At 37.4% G+C, this 21,264-nt stretch overlaps 1 protein-coding gene across 3 annotated transcripts; it reads left to right on the top strand.

Annotated features, from left to right (window-relative positions):
- Positions 1–1,820: 1,820 nt before the first annotated feature.
- Positions 1,821–20,907, top strand: ttc12 (tetratricopeptide repeat domain 12). Of its 3 annotated transcripts, XM_040131388.1 has the most exons (21): positions 1,821–1,959; positions 2,879–3,033; positions 3,326–3,350; positions 4,859–4,936; positions 5,055–5,176; positions 5,612–5,671; positions 6,181–6,252; positions 6,721–6,781; positions 7,901–8,089; positions 10,519–10,588; positions 11,862–11,950; positions 12,384–12,552; positions 13,149–13,244; positions 14,321–14,384; positions 14,461–14,595; positions 14,820–14,912; positions 15,290–15,358; positions 17,431–17,532; positions 18,640–18,739; positions 18,982–19,210; positions 20,810–20,907. In XM_040131388.1, the coding sequence occupies exons 1-21, from the start codon at positions 1,905–1,907 to the stop codon at positions 20,877–20,879; spliced, it is 2,103 nt and encodes a 700-aa protein (XP_039987322.1). In that variant the 5' UTR covers positions 1,821–1,904; the 3' UTR covers positions 20,880–20,907. The 3 variants fall into 3 exon arrangements, with proteins under 3 accessions (XP_039987322.1, XP_039987323.1, XP_039987324.1); XM_040131389.1 differs by lacking the exon at positions 13,149–13,244; XM_040131390.1 differs by lacking the exons at positions 1,821–1,959; positions 2,879–3,033; positions 3,326–3,350 and adding an exon at positions 3,740–3,765.
- Positions 20,908–21,264: the final 357 nt, after the last annotated feature.

Raw genomic sequence — 21,264 nt, 5'->3', positions numbered from 1 at the left:
TACCATCATTACTTACCTGATGTTACCTGTTAATTCTCCGAAATAGCATGCATAGCATGTACTTGGCATTAGGGCCAAATATTCACTTAAGTTTTGAAACATCATGACAATTATTATTAGGCATGACGTATTTGTCATGCCTATGCCACACCTTGGAAACCTTTCAAATTTGGGTGACATTTGATTAGAAGACCATAACCTAACCTGTTACAACTATACTGCACCCGAATGTGGAAGTATGTCTCAGCCCATACCTAATCAATTCAATTCAATTTTATTTATACAGCGCCAAATCATACAGCGCCAAAAACATTCATTATCTTAAGGCACTTTACAGAGTAAGGTCAAGACCTTGCAATATTATAGAGAGAATCCCTTGTGCAAGCACTTTGCGACAGTGGAGAGGAAAAACTCCCTTTTAACAGGAAGAAAGCTGTGACAGAACTGTACTCAGGGTGGGCGGCCGTCTGCCTCAACTGGTACCCCAACAACAATGACATTTTTTGTCTTGTTGACACCAGCAATTTCTGACAAATGCCACTGGCTGGAGGGTGAAATTACCACTTTTATGTACAAGAATGCCTTTGCCCATGAGTCTTAGTCTTAAGGCAGATCCTGTAGTTCTAGTATTTTCAAAGTTCTACTGATTACTACATATGTAATATAAATAATGTCTATCTACTCATGTGCCTGTGTCAGAATGGTTTTCTTACTGCTCATATTGCACAAATTAACAAATAAACTTAGCTTTTAAAACAGTTTGAATTGATAAAATCTATTTCATGTTTGTCAAATAGACCCCTCCTTTATTGCTTTAATTTTACTTGAATTTTGCTATTAATAATTCATTCAATAAAGGTGCAGAATGAAGAGTTACCATAGGAAGTTACTGCACCTGTTTTTTAACACTAAAAGGGTGGACTCAATGAAAAAATAAGCAAAGAATTGAATATCCATTCACAGAATCCGTGTTGCACTGTTAAGCTGATGAGGCTTATCAAAGCCTGTGCTTTCTTCTTCCTCTTTTCATTTTGTGGCTATGTAAAAGTCATAGTTAACCAACTGTATAAATTAACATTTTTTAGATTGATAATTCACCTCTTTCTCCTTCCTTAAGTTATGGCAACATTGAATGTACATGTATTATATAATGAGAATCAGCTGTTTTTTGTGTTTGCATAGCTGTGTCTTTTTTGTGTCTTTAACCACAGGGAGGCAGTGCTGGTCTATTGCTGGGAAAAAGTAAGGAGGTAGTTCAAGGTGTAGGGTGCGCTTCTATCTAAAGTCACACCAAAAGCATGTTCTTTGAAGTGATGAGGAGATCTACATATTGATTCATAAAAAAAATTAATTCGAAAGCTGTGTGGTTTTGGATTGAGGCAAAGATATGAACATCCAAAATCCAGTGTGAGCAGTGCTGCCTTCAAGTGCTTTAATTCTGCAGACACAGAAAGACAGGCGTAGACTTCTGTGACACGATGCACCTAGGCATCGTGTTGATAGCACTACATGATGTTTAGGAAACAGGTAGCAGTGAGCAGTTAGAATAAATGACAATGAGAAGTGGATACAGATGCTGAAGATATTTCTTATAACAGGTTTTTAATTAAAATACCAGTTTCATTCGTTAGTCTCTGTTCTGCATGTGCAAACCCTGAGTAGGTAAGAAGCAAGTCCACTGACTTCAGCTATTTTTCCATTATCGTCTTCTACGGAGCACTTCCACATAACTGCAGCTGTGTGCACAATCACCTTTGGTTCAGGAGCTTACGAGCGGTCCTGAAGGCATCGCGTCACTATGGTAACTCAACGCTGATACTTCTTAGCTAACTCCTGGTTAGCTAACATTGAATAGAGCCACCTAGCTTATTAAATCAAAAAAGCAGGCTTGGAAGGGCAAAAGCATGACGGAGAAACTTGAAGACTTGGAGAGTTTTTTGAAGAATGTTGACAAAATAAGTGAGTAATATAACTGTGAACCTTGTTGGTAAGCTAGCGTTGGTCGAACAGGCAGATGAAGGATCGACTGTGTTACCTGCCACATAAGTTAACGCTAAATTATTAACATTAGTGACATTATTAACTTTATAGTCAGGTCACATCTGTCAGGTATGTCAGTTATCAACTCACTCAAATTATTACTGTTGTTAAGAAAGTCCGTTGTTTTTCTTTAATAAAGCGAATGGCCAATACATACATTGTAAATTTACCTTCTAACCATACAGTTGGGGAAGAGCTATTTTGATGTTTATGATGTCCATTTTCATGAAATTGCTGGAAATTACTACCATTAATTGGATATGGTAGTTTGTACATTGTAACATAAAGTATAAACTATATGCAAATAGGTTACAATATACAAAATATGTATGAAGAGCTGCAATGATTAGTCAGTGAATCGAACAGAAAATGAATCAACAACTATTTTGATAGTTGATTAATCGCTTTAGTCATTTTTCAAGCCAAAATATTTTCTTGTTCCACCTTATTAAATGTGGAATTCTTTTCTTTATCATACATGATATAAACTGAATACATTTGGGTTTTGGACTAACGGTTTAACAAAAAAAAGACATTTAAAGACATCACCTTGGAATGTGGTAAATTATGAAATACATTTTTTCGCTATTTTTTGACGTCCTCTAGACTAAACAATTAATCGATTAATCAAGAAAATAACTGACAGATTAATCGATAATGAAAATAGTTGTTAGTTACAGCCCTATATGAAACTTTAACCAGGTCACAATAAACAAAGTTGGTACAAAAAGCATATAGAATGAACATTTTACAACAGATGTGATTATATATGTGTATCATAGATATTGAACTTGGGTTGAAGGCTCTAACAGTAAAATAAATCACTAATTCTTTTCAGGTGAGCTAGTGATGGATCTAAAGTCTTCTGATGTCGAAGTCCAGCAAAAAGCGATGGAAGAAGCTGACTGCTACATTGCTGCCTTGGATGAACCCTGCAGGACAAAAGTCAGCAAGAGTACAATCAACACGAATCCATCACTTCAGCCTTGCTTTGTAAGACATGCACACAAAGTCAACCTCAAACAGTTGCATGCCTGTTGTTGCTCTCTGTCTCAGTCTTTCTCACTCTGTCTGTACCTCTTTCTTTCTGTTTGTCTGTCTGTTTCTTTTTCTGTCTCTTGCTGTCTCTGTCCCTCAAGCACATACTGTATAAAGAAACAACTTCCTCTGTTTTCTACTTTGTCCCTGCTTGTCCTGTAAGAAGGACATGGTACAGTAAGTAATGATTAGGAAGGTACTTTTTTCTTAACATTTTTCTAATTGTTTTTTTTCCCCCTTTCTACAGAGTCCACAGAATTCCAGAAGTCCAGGTGAGCAACAATAATAGTCAAAAACTGGCCTGGAAAGTGGCCTGCCTGAAAAAACATACCTGTAAAAAAATGGACTGTGTTTCACTTGGGGTTTGAGCAGCCGGTGTGAATATCAACAACCTTGACTATGAGGCACCATGTCCTGGCTTACGTCAGTCAGCCTTTTTTAACAATCCATTCGTATAACTTGTTGCGGATTCTGTTCAGGGCAAAGAGGTTTATTTTTAGTCTACCATTACTGTGCTACATAGGATTAGCGTAGGGATCCAATTTCTAATAACATGTGGGCCTATTTTCATGTTACCGTATTGAAGTTTACTGCGGACATGACATTGAAGTTTTGTAATCAACTGCGCCTGTTTGGCAGGTTGGTGACTCACCATGTGGTCTAGTAGGAAGAGAGATGCGGTGTAAGGTGCGTCCTTAACATTTACGTGCGGCCTGACCATGTTTTGCGCTATCTGCCACTGCCTGTCATTCTGTGCCATTTTTGTTAATTTATTTGGCAGTAGTTTGTTTGGAGTGTGAAGTGTACTTTTCACTTTCTTATCAAACTGCCAGTATGTCATGGTGAGGAGTGCACTGCTATGGATTAGATAGAGGATATGAATGATTGAAAATGAGTGGTATGTTTTTGTTGGTTCGTTTGTCTAGATGCCTCTTACAATGCTTAATGGATAGGAGACTTGTAGTATTTATTGTTCAGAACGCCAAGGTAAACCATCATAGAAATACTTATGTGGTCAAACACTGGACAATGTTGTAGAAGCCACGCAAGTAGGAACCAGCTCAAGGCTATTTTATAGTACATATATGTACTTAGAAGTTGCTGTGGTGATCTTAAAAGGTGGAGTTTACTTTTTTTTTTTTTTTAATTTTCTCGTATACACATCCTTTTTGACCCAGCACCTTGAATGTGGTATTCCATACAAAAGAAGTTTTCATCAAGTCAACACTTCTTTTAAATTCTTCCTGAAGTAAATCTCATCAATGACAGTAAAGCTGCAGATGTGCGAAGTTTTCTCAACTATGTGAGTGAAACCACTAATGTTAGAGTTAACACATCATACACATACTTCACAAAGTGAGGAAGAAAAAGTAATTCTGTGCCTGAGGCTGATGTGACAGTGAAATCGTTTTTAAATTACCTCCAATTGATATTTATTACATTGGATTTAGAGCAATAATAGTCTTTGGGATAACATTTTAGCATTAACAGTCATGCAGAAGGTACCCTGTGGGGCTGTCTATAGTCCCCAACGAATACTTTCAAAACCTAGCTTAAAAACTGCATTTGTAACCTTAATTTTGATTAGATTGGTAAATTCATGATTGGATTGCGCTCATTTAAAATGTGTGACAAAACTCTCACAAGGGAGAACTTAAAATTCAGACGAATGTGAAATATTGCCTAATGACAAATTTCTTTACAATTCCCTGCTTTTCTGTTCTAGGACTCATGCTTAAAATTCTTTTAAATGAAAAAACTTTTTTTTTTTTTTTACCAGAGACTTTCATCAAGATTATGGAGAGAGATGCTGAAGACAGGAGAGAAAAACGGATTGCTAAAGAGAAAAAGGCAACTGGTAAGTTATTTTCTGTTTCTTAAAGATGTTGTTGAAGGTGAATAGTTTGCTGTAATTTGTGCTGTGTTGGGCTCGCGACAAGTCCTTTTTAAATGTTTTACTGTTTGTGTCACTGCAGCGCTCAAAGACAAGGGGAATGAAGCTTATACTCAAGAAGACTATGAAACTGCTGTGAAGTATTACAGTGATGGTTTGACTGAACTACGGGACATGCAGCCATTGTACACCAACCGAGCACAAGTGAATATCTTCAACATATGTTTTTCATATTTTAAAAGTTTTACAATAAAATACAAATTGTTTTTGTGGGAAAAGTTTTTTTAATTAAATCTCATTAGTTGATCCCACTCTCTAGGATTTAAGGCAAAAGTGACAAATAATTCTTTGTTCCTTAGAAAAGAAGCTACTTCTGTGTGTGTGCTTATCACCACAATGCAATGAAGAAAATTTTGGTTTCACAAAATTTAAAGGCAGCCTGAGGGTTGCCATCTATAGATTGTAATTTCAATACGATTATGGGAACGAGCAGTAAAGTTAATTTTACAGTCAATAGGTTCCTTTCCAAAGACACAGCATCTTGAAAGTCTGCTCTGTGGTATGTTAATTACAAAAACAATGCAAATTGTCTCTTTATGCTCAGTTACCAGTTACTGTCCAATACTTAAATCTATTTAGGCGTACATCAAGCTGGGAAAGTTCAAGGAGGCCATCAATGACTGTGAATGGGCCCTTAAGGTAAGGCCTGGCTGAGAACCTGGGTCAGTCAGTTGCTGCCTCATTTGTCATAGTGTCATCTGAGGCATTGTTCTTTGTGAAACTGGGAGCTCAGATGAGATACAACATGTGTGGTAGGAAAATGGGTTGGACGGGTTAACAGTGGGCTATGCTTTGTCCTGTTCTGCACTCAAACAAACAGTATTAGGTGCAGGATACAGGTAATCAGCAGTGCGAAAATGTTCTTTCTTTTCAAAGGCATAAAAATGAATATTGTTTATGACTTACTTCTAATTTCAAATTTTGATATGCTCTATAAAGAAACAGTTCAATTGATTTTCTGTAATTATTTCACTATAACACATACCAAGCTTTCTACAGTGTAGTGCGTCTGTGAAATTCAGATTGAATATTTCTTTCTTACCGTGCCAGTGTAATCAATGCAGAAACATTAAATGACAATTATGAAGATGTGTTGCTCATGAAGTGTTTTAACTAATACACCCCCATTATAATTTTCTCTCTTTTAGTGTAATGAGAGGTGCATAAAGGCTTACGTACACATGGGCAGAGCATATCTGCAACTGAAGAAATATAATGAGGTGAGTATAATTATCTCTTATATCTAAAAACACCTGTTTTTTTACACATTGCTCTCATATACAGATAACTACACTTGGCTTCGCATCTAACTATAGCAGAGATATATCTACATTATGAAAGTTGTATTTCTGGAATAGACAATAGAGTTAATAAGAATTCTGAAGTAAGTATAAGCATGTTGGATATAAGCAGTCCTAGTCTCATTAAAATCTCAAATCTGTTTTTATAGGTATTTCAATGCATTCATTGGAAAATAGGCTTATATTTAAAATTATTTTATTTGGTAAAAATATTAAATTGATACAATTATTGCATAGTGTATCATAGTTTTCTATGTACCACACTGTTGTGCTGAGATACTGTAGGTTTTTGGAGTTGCGAGGATCATGTTGATTTCCATGGGTCTAGAAGAGAGCAGAAAAGCACATCATATAACCAGTGATAAAGCAAATTTTTCTCTTTTTCAGTCCAGACACTGCTTTGAAAAGATAGTGGAAATTGAACCTGGGAAGGAGAGGATGGTAAAAGGTAAAGAAAATAAGGTTTTTCAGGGGTTAGGTTAGAAAAACTTTGACGTATTTAAGTGGTTGTGTGAGAATTACCCTCATTGGCCATGCATTATATCACACCGTTTTAAGTTTTAGTATGCCTCAATGTTTTGTTTAATTTTTATTGGAATAAATTTTCCTTGTTATTCAGGGTTAGTCCACGTGTACATGGGTATTTATTAAAACAGGGTTTTTACTCCCTCTTTCTTAAAAAAAATCTCCATCTACATGAAAACACAAAAACATGATGTCAAGTGCTGTCAAGAGCATAACAAACCAACGGGCAGTGATATAGGCCTAACTGTAAAGCCATGTTGGCCAATCAGAATCCTGAAAACATGTTTTACTGGTTTCGTAGGCTAACAACACTGCCGTCCAAAGCCAAAAACTCTGTTTTTACCTGTCTACATGACAACACTAAAACTACTATTCTGTGAAATCATTTATACAGTACATTGTTGAGAATGGTCTTCCCGTATGTGCCCCAGATTAAAGTTAGACTGAAGCCCATCAAATGTATATAGAGGCTCTCCATTGTCATTGAGTTGTTTGTCAGTGATATGGCCTCACTAACGGCAGCCCATTTAATTGCAAAGCTTTCATGACAACCTAATACAAAGCTGAATGTCACCATGCTGTTGCCCAGTCAAAAAAAAACCTTTTTTTTTCTTCCCAGTGTAATTATGTTTAGTATTATATCATCCAGCTAAAAACTCTGAATTGGTGCTCTTTACAAATTGGGCTAAATATTTGGTCAGAACCTAACCTTCTTTTACTTTGTAGCTATCACAAATATCTAGAGCATTTTGCAGTCTCTTTGCTTTTTACATATGTAAGCTATTAATATAGGTGGTGTAGCATTACATTTGTAATACATACCTACTTAAAGTATAATACAGAATACAGACTGACTTCTATCTAAATGCATGTTTATGGCTAAAGGAGGGTGGAGTGGTCATTTCAGGGTGGGTGTTGCGCTATAGGAGACTTTCAGTTCACTTTTATCTGACAGTACAACTACAGTTACTGCTGGGGAATAACTTTCTGTCAAGTCGTCCTGCTTTTTTCTTCTTTTGTCTCTTTTGCTTTCTCCATGCAGAATACCTGACCCAGGTAGATTTGGAAGAGGAGAAGGAGTCTCAGGAGATGAATGCAAGGCGAGAGTTTGACAAAGGAGAGGGGAAGGCCACAACAGTGCCACAGCTGCTGGAGAAACTGTCAAGGCCCGGCCAGCCGCCCTTCTTCTACAGCAGAGGACTGGAGATTCTTTTACAAGCAGTTACTGACTGTGAGTGTTCCTCTGGGAGAAGCTTCACATAATTATCTTTCTCCTCTGATCTCTTTGTGCCCACTGTCTCCTCTATAACCTGCTTCACTGGTCCACCTATTCCCCAGTTTTATGGCTAAAATGATTGCAAAAGACCAGTCTTCAGGCCAGGGTGGTTAAGAAGAGTAGAAGGAGAGAAAGAGAGGTAATGCAGTACTTACGTACTTACAGCAGACATCCTGGGCATGGCATCAGGTGAAGCCCAGCTGCAAAAATGAATTATTTCTTGTCTTTTTTTCTTTTTCTCTTCATGCTCCAATATTAATTATGAAGCCACACTAAAAGAGCAAATCCTCAATGCTGCGTGGTGATCCACCGTGCAAAGGACAGGTATATATATTGTTACACTATGTAACACTATAAAATGACACTTAGACAGTTGCAAGAAAGTTGTTTACTACTTTAGTTAGCAGAATTAGACATTCCCGTGGCCTATAAATATGTGTGTGTATGTATATATGCATATGTGTGTGTGTATATGTATATATATATATATATATATACACACACACACACACACACACACACACACCATTCAGCCACAACATTAAAACCTGTAACTGGGTGATGTAATGTTGTGGCTGATTGGTGTATTTGCTGATCTAATTTGGTTGCTGAACTGCTATTCTGGACTATTCTAAATTACAGCTATTCTATTAGCTAAGTAATGTTGTTGTGAATATTTGAAAAAAAATGGCTAATATTAAGATACTGTACTAGCGTATTATTAGCTGCATTTGGTGTCGAGAGCAAGTAGCAAGTAGAAGGGAACGTTATTGTGGGATGACAGGAAACAGTATTAAGCCCTCTGGAGCTGTCTTGCGTGCAATTAAATGAAACATCTATGATAGCAGGTGTCCATTTCATAACCTCAGTGGCATATCTGCACTCATCCTTGTCAGATTTAGAGTAGGTAGCTAGTGCATGGTGGTACCTGTCCATTTGCTCTGTAGATTTATGACAGCCTAGTCTGAATTCCTCTAGATGGACAAGGGTCCTGGAACATGCCAGGGATTATCAATGCTGATATAACTTTCAGGGCAAGAGTGAGCTGTTGTCAGGAGACCCAGAATTTCTAGCAATGTCCCTGATCAAGAAAAAAAGAGCTCATAAAACTTATTTGAAAAAAGGTATTAGTGTATGCTACACCTGTTAAGAAAAGAACAAATCCCATACGGCACCCTAATGGGGGAATTGATTTCAGAAGACAAATCTTATGGAATTGCTTTAGCTTGGTTCTGGCACAGTGCTTGTTGCTCAAGGTTTCAGATGAATCAAACCAAACAGACTAGACAGGAACATGCCCTTACATCAAAATTTCTTCCCTGGACAGGAAAAGAATTGTGATCTTGTGCTACCAAAGCGGGACATTTGTTAGGCATGAAATATTTCACCGCATGCACCTATCTGATAATGATGACATCAGGTTGAAAAGTAATTGATATTTGTTTACCAAGTCCTGTACTGTTTGAGAACAGGCCATTGTAGACAGGCAACCCTCCTCTGTCAACTGCTGATACTTTTTGAATGTTTTTGACCCAATAAATGACTTTGAAACTCCACAGTGCTTATATAACTCTTTTTTAGCTATTGACTAAGGCAGGAGTTGCAGCTTTTTGTAAAACAGCTTAAAAGTACAATTCATAAAGGTCAAAGGCCCTCTCAGGAGTATTTAGTTTGTTATTTTCATTACAGCTTCTTCAGAAAGAAGCTGTAATGAAGTAGTTCTGACATGCTCCATCCCACTGCTCCCCTCATACAGGCCATGTATAACTTCAGGTACTTTGACCACACAGCCGAGTCTGATGGAATTGATGGAGTGAATCTTGAAGCTTGTCACTCAGCAAACCATAAAGTTATAAAAAACTTACATCATAGTGTAATGCTAACTCTCTGTTTTTGTTTTGTATCACTGTTTGTAATACACCATATTTCTTGAACTGGCTATCCTTGCAGAATGGCAAACCTTCTTATCCAGTTGCTCTTTTATCTTCATTTAGATGAATACAAGTGTAATGTCAAATGATATAATGCCTGTCTCACGGTGCCATTCAATTGAAAAGGGCAAAACTTACATAACTCACGACTGAAAGGATCTCAGCGGGGCTGACATTACAAGCATCTGCCCCTAAAAGTACTCCCTCACTGCTCTGCTCTACTTTCTGTATACCCCAATTCATTGTTATTGGAAAATAGACCATTCCTCACTGTACCTTAATCTTTTAGCATATTTATTTATTCTTTTCTCTCTTGCCCTTGATGTAAACCAGTGAACAAGGCAAGCTAAACTAAAAAAGACAAGTGTTGTGTTTCTCTAAAGCCTTGAGGCTAGCTGGTGATGATATATACTTTTCTCTCTTCTTACACTCTCTGTTGTTCTCGTCTAACAGGTACAGGCCAGACCCTTTTCAGACTGAACAATGGCTTTAGTATCATCAACAGTAATGATTTGGTGAGGAGGTAAGGACACCAAAGAAAAAAGGCAGCTGTCACGCCCTCAGAGGAGCTTTGACAGATGGACCCAGAGACGGGGGCATACAGAGACAATGATGGCCTAAACTAGAGATTATTCTCCGCCCTCTCTCTCTCTCTGGTTGCTTGTTTGATAATCAAAAGAGGAAAAGGTGATCACACTGGAGATTGAGATCAGTGCTGAAATGAGCAAAGGCACTATGTTTTGTCCCAGAAAGAGGAGGTGTTTCGTAGAAGATACAAATTATGACTCCCTCATGTCAGATCAGTAAGGCTATTATTACATATAACTTGTGACATACTTTCCATGTTGTCCATTGAAAACACTGTCATTATTCAAGTTCAGTGTCCAGAAGGTAGAAAGTACAAAGAAATTGCAGTCTGAGCTTGATGAAAATAGCCAATAATGATACTGCTGTGAGCCTTTCATGTGGATATTAATTTGACACGTACCACCTACCTAAACATTGTGGCAGACCAAGTAAACCCCCTCATGGCAACGGTATTCCCTGATGGCAGTGGCACTGCAAAACTTGTTCAGGAGTAGTTTGAGGAACATGTCAAATAGTTCAAGGTGTTGACTTGGCCTGAGGTCTTCTGGAGTCCATGCCTTAATGGGTCAGACCTGCTTTGGCGGCATGAGGGGGATCTGCACAATATTAGACAAGTGGTTTTAGTGGTTGTGGCTGATCGTGGTATTCGCTTCTTCACAGCAGAGACAATAGTGACATGTCATTTGCAAATACCTTAGTGGGAAAATAGATGACTTCTCAGGGGACATGTGACTGATGGCCAAGTGGCTATGTTACATAAGTTACCTATGTAAATGGGCGGGCAAAGTGCTTTGCAATGTCCAACAGTAGTATAGGTGCAAGTACACCTTAATGCTCACAAAACAGTTTTTCATACATATTGCACTTTCATTGTGTTATATGGCTGACCTAAAATAAACTTGTTCCTTCAATACATTTTGATGAGAGAGTGCCTTTTGGTACCTAAAAGCAGGACCGTTCTGCTGAAGCAAGATTGCATAATATCCATGTGAAATGATCTGGCATCCTGAATTAGTCACTGTATTATTAATTAAATGTGACCGTAAAGTTTATATTGTCATTTGTTATGTGTTACATGTGTATGTGTCACAGGCATACTTTTGTGTAAATGGCATTGTCATTATGTGACAGTAATATTTCAGTTTGATTTGTATCATGTCAATTAGAGGAGAACTGACCTAAGATCATTGAGTTTATTTTCTCCACAGTTGCCTGGTGCAGAAAACAAAGGATCCAGACAGCCAGGAGTTATGTGTGTCTGTTCTAAAACTATGGAGGGTTATTTGTTGTGGAAATGGTATGTAAATCATTGAGTTAGACTTCATTTTTTGTCTTTGTCTCTGTAACAATTGGGTCTCAAAGAATTAGCAGAATATAGAGGAAAGAATTAAATAATTTAAATAGTAATATAATCCTCTATTATGGCATTGTGTCATTACCGCACAGCATGTCAGTGTGACACTTAAGCCCTCTATTTTGTCATGTCTTTATTTGTTTCTGAATCACACAGGTTATTTGGGCTTCAGCTCATCAGCTATTTGTGCCAACTGTGATAATTTGTTTACACAGCTATTCACAATGTGTGTATGTTAATACCATATAAACAACAAAGCATATCTTCAGTATAGCAACTTAATGTTCATGTAATTGTACTTACAGTGTAAGTTGTTGTTCTTGCTGTTGTAGGTTTTTGGAACATAATACATACCCTGTTTTTCTTTTGGTTTCAGATGAAAACCAGAAGATGTTGATGACATGCCCAGTCACCAGACAGGCATCTGTTCACTTGATAACATCAGAGCATGTTGCAGTACGGACAGAATGCCTGGCATTACTATGTTTGTACTCGCAGATGCCACATGGCAGACGTTTGGCCATTGACAGCCTGAATGTGCAAATGTAAGACATTTCTTTATGTTGTCATCCGGTGCAACTGAAGAGAGCAATAACATAGCTGGAGTAAAAACTCCCGTCTGCTCCTCCAAACCCACGAACATTGCAGGAATGGAAGTATTTATTATATAGACAGAGATGGTTGGCTGACTGTATATTTGAATTAACTAATTTTTTATAAAACTTTTTTACTTATTCCAATCCCGAGTAGATATTTAAATCATTTTGTATCTCACGTTTTTGTGTTTTTGATACCTCACTTTATATATTATCTTTCTTTCTGATAATATTTGACATAAAGATTATCTTTATTTCCAATAATATCTCGCCTGCAGCTGATTTGATTTTTAGAAAATTAGGAAGACTGAGTAATACTGTTTCTCCATTTTAGCATTATTATTGAACTATTGTCCAAAGGTGTATTATTAAGGTGTACAGTATTATCTGGGTACAAAATATTCATTGATAGCTTGATAATATTCATTAAGAACATGTCATTTTGCAGAATGGTTGATTTGCTTTTTGTTTCTGTTTCTCTCTTTTTCTTTTCTATTTCCCTATCTCTATCTGTATCTTGCTCTGTGCTTAATCTGGATCTAAAGGTTAGTGAGGAACCTCATGGTGTGCATCTCAAAGCCAAAGCAGCAGCAGGAGAACACAGCGGTCAACATTCTGGAGAACTTTTCAGCAGAAAACAAGTATTACCGATACACAGACAAACAAAAAAATACTCACTCCTCACACCTTAAAAAATGATTAGTTTTATTTCTAGAGGAGGAAATACATATTTTTAGATATTCTATTGCAGAATTTAGAATGTGATCAACATGACGGTCCATTATCTTCCCATACTGTACATCATATCCATATACATATTAAAGGCACCTTAAGATCCACCCACATGAGGAGAGGTCCCCTGAGAAATTGGAAATATTAATTAATTAATCAACATGTGCTATCCAAGTGCTAATGTCACTCAAAGGCAAAGGGCCGTTCTAAACCTGCTTTCCTTTCTGGTGACTCATGAAAACAGACATGAAAGGACAACCAAGGCTCTCAAACACAGCAGGAAATAAGTTGAGGTGTCAAGCAGTGAAATGGGGAGATCAATTTTCTCTGTATACAGCTCAAAGAGAGTTACTCAACAACAACATGTTATATCCTACAGATATAACATGTCTTTTGTCTCTTTTCTCTTCAGTGTAGAAGCTCAACTGGATCAATTTTGGGCTTTAGTGGAGTGAAAATTAATACACAACTGGTCCAATTTCCAAATTGATTCCAAATCTTTAAATTCTCTCCCTAGTAAAACATTTTAAGAATGTGATGTATATAGATTTGTACACTTGGATTTATATATCTAACACCATGTATACATGGCATAGAGCATATCTAACTATTTGTTTTAGTCATAAGTCAAAGGCAGCTGGACTGTTGTGTGTAGAAGCAAAGAACACAGCCACCTGCCTTTTATTGCCTGCAACATTTTTTTGGAAAGTGGCCCCATTCTTTTGTGGTTCCTACCAAAGTTATCTTTTAAGTTTTTACCTGCTCAGTTGACAGAGTTGTTGATTTGCTTACTGTGTCATGCTGAGCTGTGAAGAATTTAAATTTAAGATTACAACAGTGCGCAGAATCTTGAGTATGTGCTACTTCTGTTTAATAGTGGAATCTTTAATACCTTTAACCATTGTGAACATTTGTACATATACACCTTTTTACACAGTATATCTGTCTGACATGTACAATAGCTAGTTTTCATATTTTCTTACAGATTTTGCATTCAGTTAAGGAATGTGTTGACAGGCTCCGTCACTGTGCCATTTACAACAACACTGGTAAGATATGTAGATATTTGTATACAGTATGTGTATTTGTCTGGGCAAATGTTCACATCTGTTTCTCATTTTTCAGAGAAATATCAGCAAGTCCAATCATCATATCCTTCCATCACTGATAGCGGCCATTGGCTGCTTGGCTCGAGATGACGTCATCCGTCAAAAACTTGCTCATGATCCAGAATGCTGGAAGGCTTTTCTGGTTGCCATTGTTAGTATCATTACAGACACTGTTCAAAAAAATGCAGATTGTTTATTCATTGAGTTATTCATTGGAGTTCAGATGCCACAAAGAATAAAACACTTCAGTATAGTGTTGATGTCAAAATTAGACATCACAGATGTCTGTTTTGGATAGTATGAAAATGTTTTGGTACTGTTGAAACTCACTTTATGCATTTTATTCAGTGCAGAATTTGCTGGCTTTCATTGCAGAGACAGTGCCGTGCATATGAATACAAGGAGATCCTTTACCCCATGCTTGGGTTGATCATCAACCTTTCAACTATGACTTCTTTGGTCATCCAGGTAAGACAGGTGACGCTTGGCTGGGTATATTATGAGTGCTCTTGTAACAAAAAAATTCCTGGCTTATCTGGAGTTATATTAATACTGGGCAGAGCATTAGTTGATGGATGATGATAATATATCTTAGTCAAGGTCAAGCTGAACTGTCATTCTGTTTGGTTGGTAACCTTGAAAGAATTAAAAATTGTGATTGAAAATGCACTCGTCACTACTGAAATTAAATAGATAAGATTATTTGGTAAAAATATAATAAAAGCAAATGGACTGGAAAGCAGAGGGAGCATATGTGTGAACCATGATGTGTGATGTCAACTATTCAGAGGTGTCATGTATATGAAACCTGGCTTGGTCACTTTCCTATCCCTGCCTTTTTGTAGGAGCATGCTGTTTCACTCTGTGACTGCTGTCTGGGCCTGCTGAGGGATAGTGACAATGGAGTCACCACTGTGAGTGAACCTTACTTTGGCTCTACACTATAGTACCGAGGAGGGCTGCATAAAGATTCATTTAGAAGGACTTGGAACTCCTAACACATCAAATATTTAGTTGCTTAATTGTATCATAACTCCCATTAGGTTTTAAGATTACTTAGTTACAGGTTTTTACAGTTATTGGAGATGCTTGCTGAAAACTTTTTTTTGTTTGTTTTCCAAAATTGTGTACATCCTATAAAGCAAATGTAATGTGTTCAGGTAACTAGATGAAAATAGAAGACATTCATCTTGAGTAATGGGCCTATTCTAGGGCTTGCGAGCTTGTGAGCTCACTGGCAATATGCCCCAAAAGGAGGTAACAGCAATCTACGATGTTCAGAGGACCCTGTACATGTGTCATTTCAGTTCATTTCAGTTCATTAAAACCCCGGCTCCAGGTGCAGTTGTCTGTGCTAATGACTGTTATAGCAGTTTCACACTGCCTATGCAATGCCCTCACAGTCCTGCACTTCCACCTATCTGTCTCTTTTCTCTGTTTAAGTGCTCACTCACTGCCTGGCTGGCACTTTATTTTCCTTGTCACCTGATGTCAACATCGTTTTTGTATTTCCTCAATAATTTTCTCTGCTCTTGTCTTTTCTTGTCTTGTCTTGACTTTACTTATTTTCTTTTCTCTTTAATGCCTCATAATGGTTACACCAAAGTCCTAAAGCTTCAATCCATAGTTTCCCTATGGCCCCAAGTACCACTGCAATGCTGTTTTTTTTCCTGGACTTATATACATTTAGCTTTGTTGAAAGAGGGTGGAAAGAGCAACCAAATGTGTTTGTTGATGCCAGTTAGTTCCATTGTGGTCACTTTGCTTCAGACATGAGATAAAATGTATATCTAGTAAAAGATTTAGAGCTGCATAAGATTTAAATTTAATTATTTAAAACTGAATTAATCAGTAATAGGCACCAGGGGGCAGAGTAACACCACAAAAAGCTGATAGACACACAGCCCTGATAACCCTGACAGTATCATTGTCTTTAAAAATTGTTATGACTAACGTTTTAACCAACCATTTTACTTTAAAATATATCAGGCAGGGAGCAGTGTGTTTCTGGCCGCCTGAAAAATGAAATTCCTTCATTCATTGGCTGCTTAGCTCGGATTTGGTCTCCACCAACTCCTGACGAAAATATCTGGGTCTTCATAGCTGCTAGATGTTCAGTTTTCTCTACCAGCTAGTCACTAACTTTCTGTGTCTGCCATTTGGTGCTGGGTAGGCAGAATGCAGTGTTGTTAATCAGAGCCTATTTTGTGAAAATGGCTGCCTGCTGCTGCTATGAACACAACTGATAAGAGCAGTGATACTCAGTTGAAAGATGTATATGTTAATGTGGGAGTTTATCTGTCCCATGGTTGCACAGGTTTTTGATAAATAATTCACTTAAATTTGTCATTTGTACCTTCACTTACAACTAGTACTCTCAAATTATTAATTTACACACTAAGCACACTATATATAAAGTATACTAATTTAATTCCCATTTTTAGTAATTCATACACTCAAATTACTTTATTTGTGTCCTCAAATCATGCCCTGACATTACTGTATACAATGGTAATGTGGGATTCAACATATCCCGCCGGCAAGACAAAGCAAACACCCATGTGTGACCTTTCTCTAAACCTTTATCTATTCATATGCGTGTTCTTCTCATCTTTTTTATAATCCTGTCCTTGAAAGGGTCACTGTAATCTTATGTTCACTCAAACATGTTTTTGCACAACTCTCTCACCATTTTCGCAACGCACATTCTGTGCTTGCTTCAGACAGATTCAATAACACTGACTGATTTCATGTTCCTATTCTACACATTTTTCCTACCACACTCTCCCATTCTCTTTGTCTCTAGAAGGAGCTGTTTTTCTTTGTCTTTCTCTCTTGTAGCTTTCTTTCTCCCATAGCTGTTGTCTCTTGATCTTGTGCTATCCTGCCTATTTCTCTGCTGTTTTCCCATCTATCTTTCTTCTTCTAATGTACTCTATCCTCTATTATCTCCTTTTCTAATGCCAACATTCTTGTTGTCCTACAGAGAGCCACAGGTGTGCTGAGCACTATTCTCCCTCAGTCCTCTGAGGCTGTTCAGCATGTTATTCAGGGGGATTTGGTTCGGACCATGTGTCGGTTGCTGAAGGTATATACTCTACACTTCTGTGAATACATCAGTGGACTTGTATCTTAGTCGTGGAATGATGTTCTATTTCCCAACCATCTTTAAATGGTTTATTATTCTGATCTGATTTCTCAAACGTCATGTAAATGAGAAACCCAGTTTCTGTAGTGGCAGATGGAGATTTGAAGCACATGATTTCCCCAGCTGGATTTCTCCTGGAGAATGTTCATTTCTTGGCCATGTATATGATTAACCAGGGTTTAGTACCGCTTTTTACATGTGCATTTGACAATGACTTGATGAAAGGAGAGATCATTATACGTAGCAATGCATCCTCATATTTAAAATAACTCCATCCAAAGTCTGACTAAAACTAAAAACCACCACAAAGTAGCTACTAGAAGTCTCCGAAGCTGAATATTTGACTTGACTTTGTTAAAGACAGATTTGCACTGTAAGGAATAGCTGTGTTCTGTCTGCCTTGTCCTCTCTCTGCGCCATCAGTCTGCTGTGACACACACAAAGAAAAGACAGGACCTCAGGATTGACACCATATCTTGTATCTCCAATACAGTTATAATAAGAAAACCATGGTTCCAAAATCAGGTCAGGGGCTGAGGAGAAACCTGAGTTTTGAACCGCTGCATTCATGTGTGGATTTAGAGTAACCAGGTTACTGTACCTCAGTATAACTACGGGATGTAAACACACTATAAGTGTGTGGTGCATTCTTGTGCTGATCAACAATGTATTAACAAGCTTTGTTGTAACAAAATCAAAAAACAAAGGAAAAAAACAAAGGAAAAAAAAGATTTTCTGACTGCCTGGCTCAGGCCTACATTCTGTATACCCTTAAATATTCACTATCATCACGAGCTAAAGATGATGAAAGCATGCTGATGAAAAAAACCCCACTTTGATTTGTATGACTTACTTTACTCATATTAATGTTTCTTAATGTGATCAGTACTTTAATTAACTGTGTATTTATTCTTCAGGTATGTACTAATTCCACTACTGGTCAGTCTTTTTTCATACATTGTTTGACCTCTGAGTGTAAAGTAAAAGTTTACAAACTTACATTCTATTTTTATAATGCCATTGTTTTTTTTGTGTCTGCCTACCCAGGAAACAGAGCAGACTACCACTAAGTATGCCATTAAGACTCTGACAGTGTGCACTGCTGCCAGTCACTTGGCACGGGAGGAGCTGCTGAAGTCTGATAAAAGTGAGAAATGATTGACATGTTAAGATTACTTTTACAAGCTCCTTTATTAGTCCATGAATATTTGAGGGTTGACCTAATATGCAAATCGAGTGTACGTGTGTATGTGTCTACATTCATATGCATGTGTGTGAGTGCAGCGAACAGTATATCTATTGATTTCATGTTATTGCACGTGTGTTTTGTTAATATATTTAACAGTGCCGTTCTTTTCCCATTTGCTATTCATTTATTGTTCCACACAGAACTGTCTATTTTACGTCATTTGCTGGGTTCCAGCTGTGATGAGATGGTGTCAGGAAATGCAGCCCTTTGCTTGGCCCACTGCCTTGAGTTGGATGGAATAGCCAGCAACCTGCTGGGCACTGATATTGTGCTGCTGCTGCTGCGCCACGCTGCAGGGGACGCAAAGAAGACAGCTGTGCAGCAAAATGCAGCAATTGCTCTGGGGAAGCTGTGTCGATCGGAGCCCAGGTGCCCTCTCACCTCACTCTATAAACCACATGCTGCTGATTACATTCTAGAAAGTGGCCTGAAGGAGAATTGATAGATTTGAGTAAATGCCACACTGAAAATGAGCTAATGTGATGTTATGGCTCTTGTTAAAGAAGGCAAATGTCTGAGTTCTAGCACAGGCTGGCCTGAAATATTCAATTATTTGTTTATTATATTGGTATTTGCAGTTTGCATCTCAAAGTCAGTATATTAACATTGTGTGTATATATATATATATATATATATATATATATATATATATATATATCCCACTATTACAACTGCAGAGTCATTCTGTGCATGGCTATTCTAATGCATGGTGATAGCTATAACATTACCACTCGTTCTTAAAATTTGATGTTGGTTTACTGCTTAATCATGACAGATAGACTGATAGCGCAGCAGACTAAACCATGTTTTCATTGCACTGAATGCATTTTCAGAATTGTGCCCCCTGCAGTCTAGGTGTGAGTAGAGGAAGATATCCCTTCGAGCGCGAGTGTGCACAGCAAGCACATGTACACACACACACACACACACACACACACACACACACACACACACACACACACACACACACACACACACATTGTGAACTTATGTTGGGAGAGCAGGCAGGGACGGTTGTTACACACTGTGGTAATCCAAAAACCTTGTACAAACAAGTTAGAGGAGAGCCTAAGCATATGACAGCTTTTCAGTAGCAGGCTACAACAGTTTTAAATTCTTTTTTCATATTTTTTCATGTATGAAATGACCATAAATGAACACTGTAAGCAGACTACTTGATTACTATAAGCAAATTATTTATAAAGCATTTGTGTAGGAATGATTCTGTCCCGAGCTGTTTGATCCATACAAATGGTTGATCACTGTAAACGTGATAATAACGGAGACAAGCAGCAGATCCTCACATTTGAGATGCAGAAATGATTAAAATGAATAATCACTAGTTAAAATAGCTGCTGATTAATTTTCTGTTGATCAGCTAATCTGATAACTGACTCATTCAACTTATTTCATGTGAATGAATATTCAGATATTTATTTGGCAACACCTGGGATTTTGGAGGCCTGTAAAATTACATATGTGTGAGCTCCACTAAACATTACCTACAAGTTTACAATATCTTCCCCTACCTTAAGTTCAGTATTTCCTTTTGGGTTTTTTTTGGAAAGGGTTTTAATTTTGTACTGCAGGGTAAAATGTGTGTGTGAATATGCTTTTATTTCTACACTCCAAGTTGAGTTAAATAAAACCTGATCACATGCTAACTGAACAATGATGTTTTGCTGCTGTAGGCCATCTTCCATATACTCTACTGTGGTAACTCTGATTATGAGAGTGTAATTGTTGTGTTGTAGTATGGATTGAAGATATAATGGAAGATGGCAGCAACAAACATTTCGTTTTGTTCCCAGGAAGACTTTTACTGGACCTCCAGGCTTCAGTGTTCTGCTGTGATTGCATGCTGATCTTTGGTTCCCAAGCTCACATATTCACACAAATGTGGTTTCAGTTGAATGCTAACTCACTAAACACACTCTCACTGTGTCTGTCTTTTGTCTTCATTTCCAGACATATGAGCAAACTTCGAGAACTACACGGCCTTGAGATCCTGCACTCCTGTATGAAGCTTGTCACATGAACTCATGACAATAACATGTTTTGTAATCATGCTTGTCATCAGTCTTGTTCTCTTCTATAATCTTTTGTAGGTTTAGGCGCCTACTCACCTATTGGGGAAAACAACATTCACTAAAAAAAACCATCTCCTTGTTGTCATATTCTTTCTTTTTCTTTTTTTTTTTTAACTTTTCATAAATTGCTTTTTTATTTGATGTCTATCTTTTTTTACATACAGTAATATAATTTTGTTTTGAAGAAAGCTAAGCCAGTCTCAAGAATAATCAAAGATTTATTTAATATGAATAAGATTCTGCTCCTAATTGCTTCATCTACATAAACAAGGTCATAGACATTAGCAATGTTCTTGGCTGCCCTTGTTTTTCATGCCCATATGAATTTACATG

Source organism: Xiphias gladius, chromosome 7 (genome assembly GCF_016859285.1).
Source record: "Xiphias gladius isolate SHS-SW01 ecotype Sanya breed wild chromosome 7, ASM1685928v1, whole genome shotgun sequence".
Taxonomy (NCBI): Eukaryota; Metazoa; Chordata; class Actinopteri; order Istiophoriformes; family Xiphiidae; genus Xiphias; species Xiphias gladius.
This window is presented reverse-complemented; position numbering and strand designations above follow the sequence as displayed.

Excerpts from the sequence above, each read along its gene's own strand:
- ttc12 (XM_040131388.1), top strand. The coding sequence starts at position 1,905 with ATGACGGAGAAACTTGAAGACTTGGAGAGTTTTTTGAAGAATGTTGAC. Across the intron at positions 14,913-15,289 it reads TGACTTCTTTGGTCATCCAG|GAGCATGCTGTTTCACTCTG; the intron begins GTAAGACAGGTG and ends GCCTTTTTGTAG. Across the intron at positions 15,359-17,430 it reads GTGACAATGGAGTCACCACT|AGAGCCACAGGTGTGCTGAG; the intron begins GTGAGTGAACCT and ends GTTGTCCTACAG.